The following is a 13,182-nucleotide window of genomic DNA, read 5'->3' on the forward strand; positions in this document are numbered from 1 at the left end:
AAGGAAGGGAAAAATGTATACAAGTCTCTGGGCCAGTAAACCTTGCTAGCATGGATGCATTAGAACGAGTCCAGAGGAGGGCCATGACATGATCAGAGGGCTGGAGCACCTCTCCTATGAAGACAGACTGAGGGAGTTGGGGTTGTTCAGCCTGGAGAAGAGAAGGCTCCAGGGAGACCTCATTGCGGCCTTCCGGTGCCTGAAGGGGGCCTACAGGAGAGATAGGAAGGACTCTGTCAGGGAGTGTAGCGAAACGATGAGGGGGAATGGCTCTGAACTAAAAAAGCGCAGATTTAGATTAGACATTAGGAAGAAATTCTTCACTCAGAGGGAGGTGAGGCACTGGCACAGGCTGCCCAGAGAAGCTGGAGGTGCTCCATCCCTGGAGGTATTCAAGGCCAGGCTGGATGGGGATTTGGGCAACCTGGTCTGGTGGGAGGTGTCCCTGCCCATGGCAGGGGGGTTGGAACTATGTGATCTTTAAGGTGCCTTCCAACACAAATCATTCTGTAATTCATCTTGTTAACAGTACAGTTCATAGATACATCTGAAGCTGAAAATCAGGATTACCAGACTCAGTTTAAACCTGCAAAGCTAACTGCAGAACAAAGCAAAGGTGCAAAAAGCCAGTTCTGCCTGACGCTTCAGTAAGCTACTGCATTGCAACCACTCCCCCACAACCCTCAAAAAAAAAAAGTAAACTTAATAGCTGCATTATTAGATGCTCCTGTAGCAAGATGTACTTCACAGAACTACTCTACCAGCCTGAACAGTCTACTACTTACACGTTAACCACTGCTGCCACATCAGCTATACAGACAAAGAGCTTTTTCTGAACAAGTACTCTTAAGTATATGAGAGGAAGACAGTCTCTGCTGTTCTCCTGACTACTTTCTGTGTGTGGCTCATACTCTTCTCTTCTGCCAAAGCAAAAGAAAAAGCTTTGTCGGCACCTGAGCCATGATAACGGCAGATTTTATGATCTCTGCGGTTACTGATAAGCCAGGATTTTTTTCCTTTAGAGGCTGTATCACATCCTGTTTTGATTTAAGCAGTTTCTCTCTGAATTAATATGGGAATAAATGCCAGCGCATACAGAGATGTTTAATACTCGTGGTATGAACAGAGTTTAGCTCCCTGCTGTTACAAAACTCCTTTTACAGTCTCTTCCAGTGACAAGAGAAAGTAGTAGTTTCTTCTGAAGTAACACTTCACTGAAACAACTGGAAATTGTTGATTCCACACACAGAACAGCCAGAATGGATATATAGGCACTTTTACCAGACAGAGGTTTTAAAAGTTTGGGGTTTTTGTAATTTTTGGGGGGTGTTTTTAGAGCAACAGCCTGGGATGCTGTGTAATTCTGTGAAGCACAGCAGCTTCACCACATAGGCAAGACCATACACATATGGCAAACACCATACATTATCTGCAAAAGTCTGTGACACTCCCCAAATACCAGCTGTTTTATTTTCTTTTTAATTTCACCTTATAATTGTTCTTTTTTTTTTTCTCTCTAAAGCCTACCTACCTCAATTATTTTTATAATGTCTCGAGGTCCTGTAATTTCAGGATCAAACTGGATGTGAGCTTTGCAAGTAGCAAGTGCAACTGAGGCGTAGAATATGCCATTTGTTCTCATAAGTTTGGATTCAATGTTGTGAACACAAGAAGCACAAGTCATCCCTGTAATCTGAAGAAAACACAATTTTAGGTACATTTAGCAGCGTTTGAAATGAAAAGCAGCCTCTTCTCACTGTCAGTGTTAAGAAGGACCAGTCAATTAGCTTTAGCATTGTTGATGCAGGTTCAAGAAAGATAATTATTTCTCTTTTCAAGAAAACACTAATGACTGTTCAAACTCTGCTGGTAGTGACCAAAGCCCTCAGCATGAAGACTTTATAAAGCTGTCTTAAAGGAAACAAAGCTGAGAATATAACTATCCACTTTTATTATAAAATTCTGCAACCAGCTAGCTTACTGAAATTTCCTGGTGGCTTCAGTAAGAAATGCTCCCACTTTCTGATCTATTAGCGTAACTGCAGACTGTTGTTACCTTTCTTACAATAGGAGTATGTCAGAGAATTAAAAGACTTTTGAAGAATCTGTCCTCAGTATGAACAATTTACTAATCTTACCCAAAATCCTCAGGCCTCTACTACAAACCCCCTAACATTCTCATCACGTGTTTGATGATATGTATTTTCTGTTCCATCTGTTTCATTTCCTCTTGCTAAAAAAAAGCCTATTTTATACATACAACTATTACTTTTTTGTTTCAGCACCTTTGGACAGGTCCTTCTAAGATAACTTGATTTTCTCTTTTCAGCAATTAAGAAAAATCAGTGTCACCTGACAGAACTGACCTGCTGAGGCAACAACTCCTTAAAAAAAAGGAATTTATAAGGAGCTGCTTCTTCTAAACCTGACATTTCTAAACTGACATACATTTTCAAGCATACATTACTTACAAGAAGCTCCACATTTCCTTCTGTTTCTGCATGATCTTCTATGACAGTTGCCTCAAAACCCAAATTCTGGATCAGCTGTGCTATTTCAAGAGGCTGTATGAACTCTGGCTTGTATTTTATCTCTGCTTTACCTGCCATCAGGGCTACCAACACTGAAACAATTCCTGTAGTGGCAATAATAAAAAAGGTTAGATAACATAGTTCGTTTGTGAGGAAGAAAAATAAAATATTAAGGTGATTTCTGATGTGGGCTGTAACAGCTTAGAGTCTTTTTATATCTAGTGATCTCTCTCTGCCTCCTTCTAGCGTTGTTCCCTGGTCACAGCAGCAAAGATTTTACTGAGATGCAACCATAACACAGCTCCCTTTAGCAATGACAGGAGTTGCAACAGGTACTCTGGAAAAAAGATGAGTCTTGCTATGGTGTAATGAGACAAAAAGAAAAATCATAAGCAATTTCTACACTGTTTGCTACAAGCTCTACCCTGGACCCTCTAAGTTTGGAAAGCCCTAAACAAATTCCACTGCGCAATGTTAGACCTTTTATTTTATTTTTAAACAAATCTAGTCTTAGAATCAAAAAACAAAGCATAAAAATCACAGGCAACAAAAGTGATCTGAAGTGCTAGATGTTTCTTGATTTGTATATTGATGCAGTGAGCATCACTGGGAGACTGGGGGCACGGGAATCCATAAGCAAAACCTTCCTCTAAGGCATGCCAACATGAGACTGGGGACACAGGAATCTGTACGAAAAACCTTCCTAAAGCATTGGAGCAAACAATACTATGGCTCATCAGTTCATGTTCCGTACAGTCAGGGCAGAGGTAGCTCTCCAGAATGCAGAGTTTGAACCTAATAAGCCTTGCTGTGCCTCAAGTAATTACCCAGGCACTGGAGCCACACATTTATTTGCACTTGCTTGTGCAAACATATGCTGAAGAACAAGTTTTACATCGCAAATGTGTCAGAGCTCTTGACAACTCTGGAAGAGATGGATTGCTCTGTAAGGCCCTGCGAGCACAATGAGAACAATGACTCTGTTCTTGTCTTGAGCCTTATTTGAAATGTCCATCATATTACAACAACTTCCTGTTGCAAAACAGTTACGTCCACTGGGTAGGTCCACCAGTGCAGCAGGATAGTTAAACAGTGACATGGTTACATTAGCACTAACAAAGAACGTGAAGTCTACGCAACCTCAAGACGTTCTACCACAGACTGCACAGAATACCTCCTCCAACCACTAGACCCATTCAGACGCATTACAGGAATGTCACATTTATTACCGTCTTCTTTCTGCAATTTTCGTTCGATGGTAGACACGCACGATGCACAGGTCATGCCAGTGATTTGCAAAAAACACTTCTTGGCTTCACTGGGCTGGTTTGGCCCATCGAGGTGAGGACCCTCCAGAAGAGCATCTGAGACACGATCCTGGCAAGGAGACTCCGGAGCTTGAGGCTGCACCGCGGCATCGCTGGCGTCAGGCCGATGCTTGTGTTCTCCTGTGCCAGTATCTTGAATAAACGCACAATAAAGTGAACAAACACTATTTGAGGCGCGATACGATGAGACAAAACTACAAGCAGGCCATATTTATCAGTCATGCAAAGTCTCAGTTGTTTGAAAGGTGATATGGCAATCTTGGTTTCTTCATGGAAATGATACAGATTGCTACTGTGTGTGTAACAACATACACTCACCTGCGCTCCTTACATGACCATGTAACCCTGCACAGCCCCTTTTCCACTTTCAGATGGCAAATGGCTCCCTCCAATTTCAACGCCTAGACCTGACAGCTACCTCTGCTCAATAAAGATCTATTGGGATCTAGAGGGGCCTTATCCAGCACAGAGAACACAGCCCAACCCGACGGTCATTTTGTCCGTGCTGCCTTCTACACAGAGCTCATAGCACTTCATCTCTACCAGGGAAAAGGACAAGTTTCTCAACAGGTTTCTCCTTCTGGAACAATGTTTATAATGCAAGTATTGCAAAATGAGTAGTGGGAGGATTTGCAGCGCTCAGACCTCCACACACACAGGCCCACTGTGATCATCTTTGTTCTTTGCCAGGTTACAAACACCCAATAACTAACTCTTCCAGCTGCACTCACAAACCAGATCTCTCAGGCAGCATATTTGTATAAAGGAGCAAGAGTTGCCTCTGAATGTGTTAAACACAGGGGCTTCCCTCCTTTTCCACAGATAGATCAGGAGCTCTCCTACCAACAAATTACGAAACAAATCAGAATTAAATGTCACATATGGACTCCTCCTCATTTGTAGCTGTTCCATAGGTTCAGAGGGATTGGACCCACAAGAAAAGCTCACAGGACTGGGTATATCGGGATTAAACCAATTCATTCCAGGTAAACTACATCTGTATCTGAGAGGAAATCTGTTCGGAGCTGAAGCAAGTAAATATTGCCACTTTTGGAATTCACCAGAGAGATTACACACCACAGCAACTTCTTAAACATTGAGCACATGTACAAAGTGTACAAACTGCGCTGCAGCTGACATGTAAAAGCACTGCCTGCTTCCCACCAAAGCGTACATGAAGCACTTACTTTGCTGAAAGCAATGCTTAGGTCTTGGATAAAAATACTGAAGAAATAAAGGATTAGGACACTAAGAAGAGATTTTAACTAAGTAAAAAGTGGTTTTAAATGAAATGTATTTCTTTAGGTTTGTGCTTTTTTTGTATTTTGGAATGTAAATTAAAGCATTCAGCTTGACAGATCTACTTACAGCAGCCTGTAGGAGGCTGGAGTAGTCCACAGGAGGAAACCTACTGCAGAGGGTAGGGGCATCTGCCACTTTGAAGACTTTGTGCCAACTTCCAAGCCTTTAGGTTTCATAATGCAAACTAACTCTTCTACCTCCTAGTGCAGCTTTTTTTAAGAGCTGAAATGAGGTGCTTCACAGCTGAAAGGTCTCTCCATTGCTAAGTGAGATCAGATCAGACCAGTCCCTTAAGAAAGGTAACACCAACACAACATTTTAAGAGTTATCTCCAGAAGAGAGCCTCAACTCAGATAGCTCATGGCCTAGCTTGGCACTCTACCCCCAGAAGAGAAAAACACTGTTACCTGCCAGCAGGGACACATCAAACCCCATATCTTCTATGGCAGCTCTCAACTCCTCTCCATTTGTGACAGCTGGATCATAACGTATGGTCCCAGTCTTGGCAGCTAAAGAAACTGCTATGTGCTGCACACCTTGTCTCTGCGATATTGTCCCTTCTATGGACTGCACACAGGAATTGCAGGTCATACCATCAATCCTAACAACAGCCGTGCACGTCATGTCGTCCAGTGGCTCTCCGGCAAGACCGCATAGCAAAGCAGACGGTGGAGATGCTTGGTTATTTGCTTCTGAATCATTAAGGAGGCACACTTTAAAGTTTCCAGGTGGAAGGGACTCAATAGCTTGCTGCAAAGCTGACAGGGTAATTAAATTTGGGCTGTACTGTACAACAGCACATTTATGCTCCAAAGATACGTCAATACTTTCCACGCCTGGAAGAGAGGATATGTTTCCTTCAATGTTTCTGACACAGGACTTGCAGTGCATGCCTTCTATCTGTACAGCCGCGGTAGCTGTGCTACACATCTTGGCAGCCTGTGGACCCAACCCGCTGCTCTCAAGGCTTGCCGGTGTCTCCTTGGGGTCTGCGCTCTGCAGGCGCCCAAGATCAAGCACGCCAAGCTTCAAAGGCGTCGATTTACTCTTAACGGTGCAGTCATACCCCAGGCTACTGATATGGCTCTTGAGTTCCTCGGGCTGAATGATGTAAGGCTGGTAAGCGATGATTGCCTCCTGGTTAGCGAGCGACACCTTGATTTTTGCCACACCATGCAGCTTCTTCATCTTTCCTTCGATGCTGGTGACGCAGGACTGGCACGTCATGCCTTCTATCCGAAGCTTTATTACTGCTTCTCTCGAGCACGGTAAACTTACAGACGCTGGTGTCAACCTCTCTTCTGCGATGTTAGCGTCAAAGCCCATGTCCTGAATTTCCTGGCAAATCTGTGCAGGGCTTATTTCTGACTGCAGGTACTTTACTAGGGCATTATTCTGTTCAAGGGAGACTTTAATACTCACAATGCCCTTCACCTTGGAAATTCGTCCTTCTACTGACTGCACACAAGACTGGCAAGTCATCCCCAGAACAGTGACTGCAACAGTGCGCTCTTGGGAAGATGGTGAAGGCAGGGTTTCAAAGCTCTCCTCGTAGCCCATGTTGTCAAAAGCAAAATTCTGTTTCATTGTAGGTTCCAGCGCACAGCTAGGAGGGGAATCGGTGTTGGACAAAGCCTAAAGAGAAAAATAAAAATAACATGTATGTACCTTTATCACTGTAAAAGCAGCAATATTCCTCATAAGCCCTCAAAGCAGTCTACTTCCATTAAAATATTTCACAATGTTAACTTACACTTGGACTACACTACCAGTTAGCTATGCAGTATGAATCAGGCCTCTGACACTTCTCTTGAGCAGCAATTTTAGAAATATCCACATTCCCAATCCAATCATTTATAACTTGTGCGCTCCTGCTGTGCAGCCCAAGCTCTGCTCTTCGCAGCAGACTGTCACCGGCACAAAGGGTCACAGGAGAGCGCACACTGAACATCTCTCCACAAACATCAGGAGCCAACAGTTTGGCCAAGCCACTACCAAAACAAAATAATACGCCCACAGAAAACAGATTTAGGAAATGCCAGAGCCCAAAACCAGGCAGGACCAGTTGCATGATACCTGCAACACCATACGTGTACACAAAAGGCTCTGGATAGTCTGCAAATATAAAGATCTTTGAATTTAAAATCTACTCTCAAAGATTTTAAAATACATATATAGGCAGATGCTTCCACTATATTTTAATCTACCTCGTTGTGAGGTACCTAACAAAGATCAGATATTGAGCTCCAAGAGCTCGCTGGTTTGATCCAACACCAATTTTCTGAATGTCACAGCCATTACTGAAGTAGATTAGCCTGAAGTGGATTAACCATCAGTCAAATCATGGCCCACAATACTGCAATTCTACAGTTCAGTGCACTCGATTCAATTGAAAAATGCAATATTAATAAAAATTATAAAGGCAATGTTTCTCACGGAAGAAGTAATGAGAGCACAACTCTCCGTCATCAAAGGACATCGCAATGGGGAGGACTTAGAAGGGGAGGGACGAGCCCAAGATCTCCAAGTTTCATGGAAAGAACTTCAAAATTCATGTTTGGGACTTGAGGCAAATTTATCTCCTAAAGATCTAGATGGAAGCTACTATGACAAACCTATTAACTTGCTTGTGAAGGGCTCTCCACCGCTTAATAAAGCAATACGTGTCTTCTTTCTGCTAAAGAGAAACAAACAAACAAACAAAAAACTCTCTCCTCAGTACTGCAGCACAAACGAGAAGCATTCAGGCTGCTTATTAACACTAGCCTGCTCCCAGTTCATTTCATGCAGCATTCAAAATTCATTAACTTGATTTTGTTTCATGCTTAGAGAGCTCGAGAATAATGATGTCTGGGTCACGACCAAAAAGGCAAAAATTAAAACTAAGAAATTTGCTTTCAGTCTTCTCTGTACTGCATTTATTAGAACAGAATGAAAATACTCCCTGGGAAAACAGAAGTGCTGGTAAACAGACAGAGGCCACTGCTTCAGTCGTGTGAGTGCAGCACTCCTCTGAATCTCATCTTCAGGTGAAGGCAGAAATGGGTTTCCTGATGATCCCATCACCTCCTGCTCTACAGAACAGTTCCCTGAGCTTTTGCCATGGATGTTTATGGAGGCCTCTAAATAAAAATCGAAAGCAATCGAGTCTTCAGGCTTGACTCCCATTAGCGGTGCAGGCTCAGTTCACAGAACCACAGCAGGGCAGAGGCTGTCAGGGAGCTCTGGAGGCCCCCGGCCCCAAGCCCCGCTCCAGCAGGGCCCCCCAGCGCAGGGGGGAAGGCCATCAGCCTTCTTAGCAGCAAGGGTCACATTCAGCTTGGTGTCCACCAGGACTCCTGCTTTAAGGCCACCAGGTCGAACATGACCCCAAGATAACTAGGAGCGACGGCCACCACCAAGCCATGGATGCTTTGACCAGCCTGGAGCTGCAGTGTGCACCTTCAGCTCTGCAGCGTTACGAGGCAGCCCCTCGCTATCCTGGCATGAGCCCACCCTCTGTGCCTCCTTCCCTCTCTGCTTGTGGGCTCAAGGCTACACTCCAGAGATGCTGGGGAAGAGTTATGTAAATATTTTAGCTCCTGTGTCCCTTTTACTCCTGCACACATGGCAGTCCCTCTCTCCTTGCACTTTCCTCCCCAGAAGTTACTGAAATCCTCAACATAAATAGAAATATGCAGCCAGCCCCTCCCCTCAAAATGAAATACAATTGATTAATGGTCCTTATTTAAGTGCAGAAAAGACAATTCCATGCTTATTTCCTCCTATTTGTGCCCTCACAGTTTAAAAATAATACGGAGTCATATATGGGGAAAAAAAAGCCTGTTTGAAAAGTGTCTCTCACACACTTTATTTCAAATGCTGCATAACCTTAAACATTCATTTATGTTCATATCTACTTTGAGAAGCCTATTTCAATACTGTCCTTTGTCTCCTCTTCCCTGTCTCCAACTCCCATGAGATTTGGGTCATAGTGAGAAGCTCTTATCTTCATGAACACTCAGCAAAGCAAAAAGATTCATGCGTGCTACAGGAGCTCACTGCGTGCATTTGCTTTTCTTTGTATAAAGGCATTTGTGTTCCTCATTCTTTGATAAAACTGAGGAAGAGCGGGGTGAGACACGCAGCCTCCTCGCCTGCTCCTATCCAACATGTTTCTGGCAGCAACCTGCAGACGGAAAACAGGCAGCATCACAGCTCTTGGGTCCTTCGCTGCGTCTCCTCCACCCCACACTCACTAAACATCTCCATTTTCCTATGCGCCTACTGAAATAAAAGTGATTCAAATTAAATAAAGTGATTAAAGGGTATTTACTGGCACCCAGTCTGCTGAAAAAAAAACATAAAAGCAAGGACTGATTTTACTATTTCAATGCATTTTTTTGTCACAGGAACATCAAAACTTGGCCATCAATTGATGTTTTGGATAAAAAGATGTACCAGCATTTAGAAGAATAGGCAATATTTTGTTCATTATTTGACAAAAACTGGTATTTGTGCTCTGTATGAGAAACATCCTTATACACATTTTTTTATTATTATTAACAAGAAAAAAAATAGAGAAGTGGGTATAAAAAAAAGAGAAAAAATATCTCCCTTAAAAAAAAAATCAAAATAATTTGAGAATCTCTCCCCCCTCCAAAACAAACAAACAAAAACAGAAATGTGAACATATTCAAACACACTATCTAGAAAGTCTTCAGTATTTTTTAACAGCTTCAAAAAATGCTCCCAGGATAAGGAGCATAGCCACATCTACGGGCGTATCTGTGCGAAGGGGTGTTTCTACACTAGATGAGAGGACAACAGCAGGTTCACGTAAGGAGCTGACCGTCAGGCATGCAGAAATGTGCACATTCCTACATATAATCTCTACATTCCAGCATGTATTCTTCCTCAGGCACACACTAGGTCTCAAAAGAGGGTTTCTTGATAGCAGCTATCAGCTGCATGTTAAATGGCATCCAGGAGACTCTATCAGAGATACCATCTGCAAAAAAAGCCCAATCTGGGACACCCAGGTAACATCACCGGGACCAAGGTCACCACGCAAACACCAACACTAAGAGAACGGCAGCTGGTTAATCCTGGTGCTGCACAGCCTGACTCTTCCAGGCATCACCCCTCCTGCTTGCTTCTGCCCGGAAATCTGAATGAATCAAAGAAAAGTCATCTGTCTGAACATCTCAATCTGAGCAAACTGGCTGCAGCGACCAACTCTTTTCGCCTAACATGCCAAAGGAGGCCTGCTTACTTTTAAGGGGACGTGTACACAAAGTCTGTTTGCTCTACAACACTCTGGCATATTTTTACAATGACTACGTAAAAATTATGTAAATAACGAAAACATGAAATTAGGACAATTATTTCCCTCCCCTGTTTTGCACATAAAAGTTGCCACTCAAAACACAAAACAGAGGGAGGATCTGGTCTGAAAACTGAGAAAACCTGATGAAAGCTGAGCCGTGAAGATCATTTAAACAACAGCCCTTAAATAGAAAAACGATTTTAAAAAAAAGGAAGAAAGTTAAGTAGGGACCCATTGGAAGAGAAGCAGCAATAGCTGGAGATGGCTTTAAAGGAAATGCCAGAGGTGAAACTATGCCCATCTACAGCAGGCAGCTCCGCCCACGAACCATCTGAAACCATTGACATGAATGGGTCTGATCCCAGCTCCCAGGACAAGGATTTCAGAAAAAAAACATTGGTGTCAAGAACTGCCCTCCTTGCTGTCTCAGGCAGGAGTTGAGCCTCTGTGCCTGCCCTGGAGAAAATCTGGGCCTGGGGGCAGCAGGAAGAGGCCAGAGGCTCCCATTCCCCTGGCAGGAAGGAGATCGTTGAACAAGAATACGCCGCGGGGCTGGAATAACTTCTCGGGAGAGCGTGGAGGTGGAGCAGAGCAGGGTGACACTGCTGGATTGGGAGTGCCCAAGTCTCAACTCACAGCTTGATGCGCAGCAATTTGCCCTGTGGTGTCCAGAGCTCGGTGGCAGGTCCAGGGGGAGAGGTGTCTGCTGCCTGTGGCCTGTGCAGCTGGTGGGGCAAAATGGCCCTCAGAGACCCAGGCTAACCAACGTCCCCGAAAACGAGCTGCTTCTTTCGGGTACTCCCATTCAGAAGTACAAAGGCCAAGGGTTCAACACAGCACTGAAGGGCTACAGAGCAAACCTGAGGAAAACAACTGAGCTGGAAGAAAAAAAGACGACAAAAAAAACACACCGCACTGGGCAAGGCCCTCCCTCACACATGGTGACCAGCATGTGTCACCTTGTCATCCCTTTCCCCCTCGCTTCCCCTGCCAGGGAGGTGCAGCCACCTCCCGAACACCGGTGTAAAGCCCTCAGTAAACGCCCTCAGTAAAGCCAAATACGATGCTGAGGCCATGCTGGCTGCACCCCACAGCTCCCCAAGCATCACCCACACTGACATCCCCACAAGGGGAGCTGGGGCTGCCCTCAGACATCCACCGCCTGCTGCTGCCACGCTGCTCCTGCTCCTCATCTTTCATAGCCAGGCCACACCATCTTGTGCCTCAAGAATCCTTGCCGCAGTTGTCCCTCCTTTGGCTGGGACACCAAATTTCATATCCTGAAGTTCAAGAGCTGGATGCCTCATCACGATGCCAGGCAGTCAGCTGGCAGGGAAACGGGGCTTGGCCCGTTGAGCAAATTCCCGAGATTGCTCCCGTCTGCTTGCCCACAAATGCCAGATCTCAGCCTCTCACCTGGTGTCTCTGAAGGTTTTGAGCTGCTCTTTCCCCCAGACATCCACAGGCTGAAACCAGCTATTGCCCTCTTCCCTCGAAGCGCACAACTGCCGAAGAATTACCTTATCTGCTGCTTTACCTTCCCTGCTTTGCTCTTTCACAAGCTGCTGATTCATGGCTTTGGATTCAGGCAGGCAGTAACGCACAACCGAAAAGCCACATACTAGTAATTAAATACTTGAGATGTTTTCCCAGTTTGTTATAGGTTGCCAGCGAACAACAAAATGAGGACAGAACAGCCTTGGGAACGTCAAAGGTCCAGAGTCTTCAATTTCATGCCTCTAACAGCGTCATTTCTGAGTGGGCCGGAGGCAGAAATTCAGCTCTCATCCTCCTGAGCAAATCTCAGCGCAGCCTGTCCATCCATCTTGTCAGCACATTCTGTTTAGCTGCATCAGGCCATAAATGGTTGTTCTTCCTTCCTTCTTCCCCCTCCACGCCTCAAGAAGATCAACACGTGAGTACCCACTAGTGTTAGTACCTACTTCTAACACAGCTTTTTGTTTTCCAAACGGTTCCTGAGTCTTAAACAAGGAAAACAAAACAAAACAATCTCCACCTGGAAATTGTGATTAAATGAAAATACTACTTTAAAGCCATGTAACTTTATGGTGGTTTTGTTTTCAAAATGCTAAGCTGCCCTGATGCTTCTGGCCTGGGTTTGCTTATCCCCTTTTAGGAACGGGATTTTCCAACAGGACAGAGGATGGGGAAATGTTTATGCGGTTGCATTCAGTGTTACTGAAATGATACCCATATACACCATACTTAATAAGCCTTAGAGACCTAAACAAGTGTTTTTAAATTAAAGAGAGCTATATAAACCATACTAGGCTCAGTGGGAAAGGGAAAAGCCTTGTCATAAATGGATGGTTTCTAGCTTCGAATTAGAATCAAGCAAAACGCCTTGTGATGTTCTTCACTGCTCCGATATGAGCAGCCCAATATATTCCAGCAAACTGAATACAGAAGAGATCTTTTGGCAGAACAAAGTAATTTATGCCATGACTGTTTTATAGCAAACATTTATAGTGCGAGAAGTAGAGACAGGCAAAGCTTTCACATATAGTTGGTCTGCCCTCGCTGTTGTTTCATCCCAATCTGACTATTTATTTAAGCCATTTTAGTAAACACAGTTTCAAAGAACACACTGTTTATTCTGAGAGGTTGTTTTCCTTAAATATACACTGATCCAAATCACATTATTATAATTTGTAACATAAACTTTTAAACAGCAAAACCTCTTTTTTAAGTA

The 13,182-nt window shown here is 44.1% G+C and overlaps 1 protein-coding gene across 13 annotated transcripts in view; it reads right to left on the reverse strand.

The window, feature by feature from the left end:
* The window catches only part of ATP7B (ATPase copper transporting beta), a 45,449-nt gene that overhangs the window by 18,087 nt on the left and 14,180 nt on the right, over nucleotides 1-13,182 (reverse strand). For 12 of the 13 annotated variants that reach the window (XM_083833666.1, XM_083833664.1, XM_083833663.1 and 9 more), the window contains 4 exons: nucleotides 5,569-6,796; nucleotides 3,761-3,991; nucleotides 2,472-2,635; nucleotides 1,532-1,693 (listed from right to left, as the gene is read on the reverse strand). In XM_083833666.1, coding sequence (XP_083689792.1) covers nucleotides 1,532-1,693; nucleotides 2,472-2,635; nucleotides 3,761-3,991; nucleotides 5,569-6,796 — 1,785 coding nt within the window. Of the gene's footprint in view, nucleotides 1-1,531; nucleotides 1,694-2,471; nucleotides 2,636-3,760; nucleotides 3,992-5,568; nucleotides 6,797-11,885; nucleotides 12,029-13,182 lie in introns of those variants that run through there. The other variant, XM_083833660.1, reaches the window with a different exon arrangement.

Source organism: Anser anser (genome assembly GCF_964211835.1).
Source record: "Anser anser genome assembly, chromosome: 1".
In the NCBI taxonomy this organism is placed as follows: Eukaryota; Metazoa; Chordata; class Aves; order Anseriformes; family Anatidae; genus Anser; species Anser anser.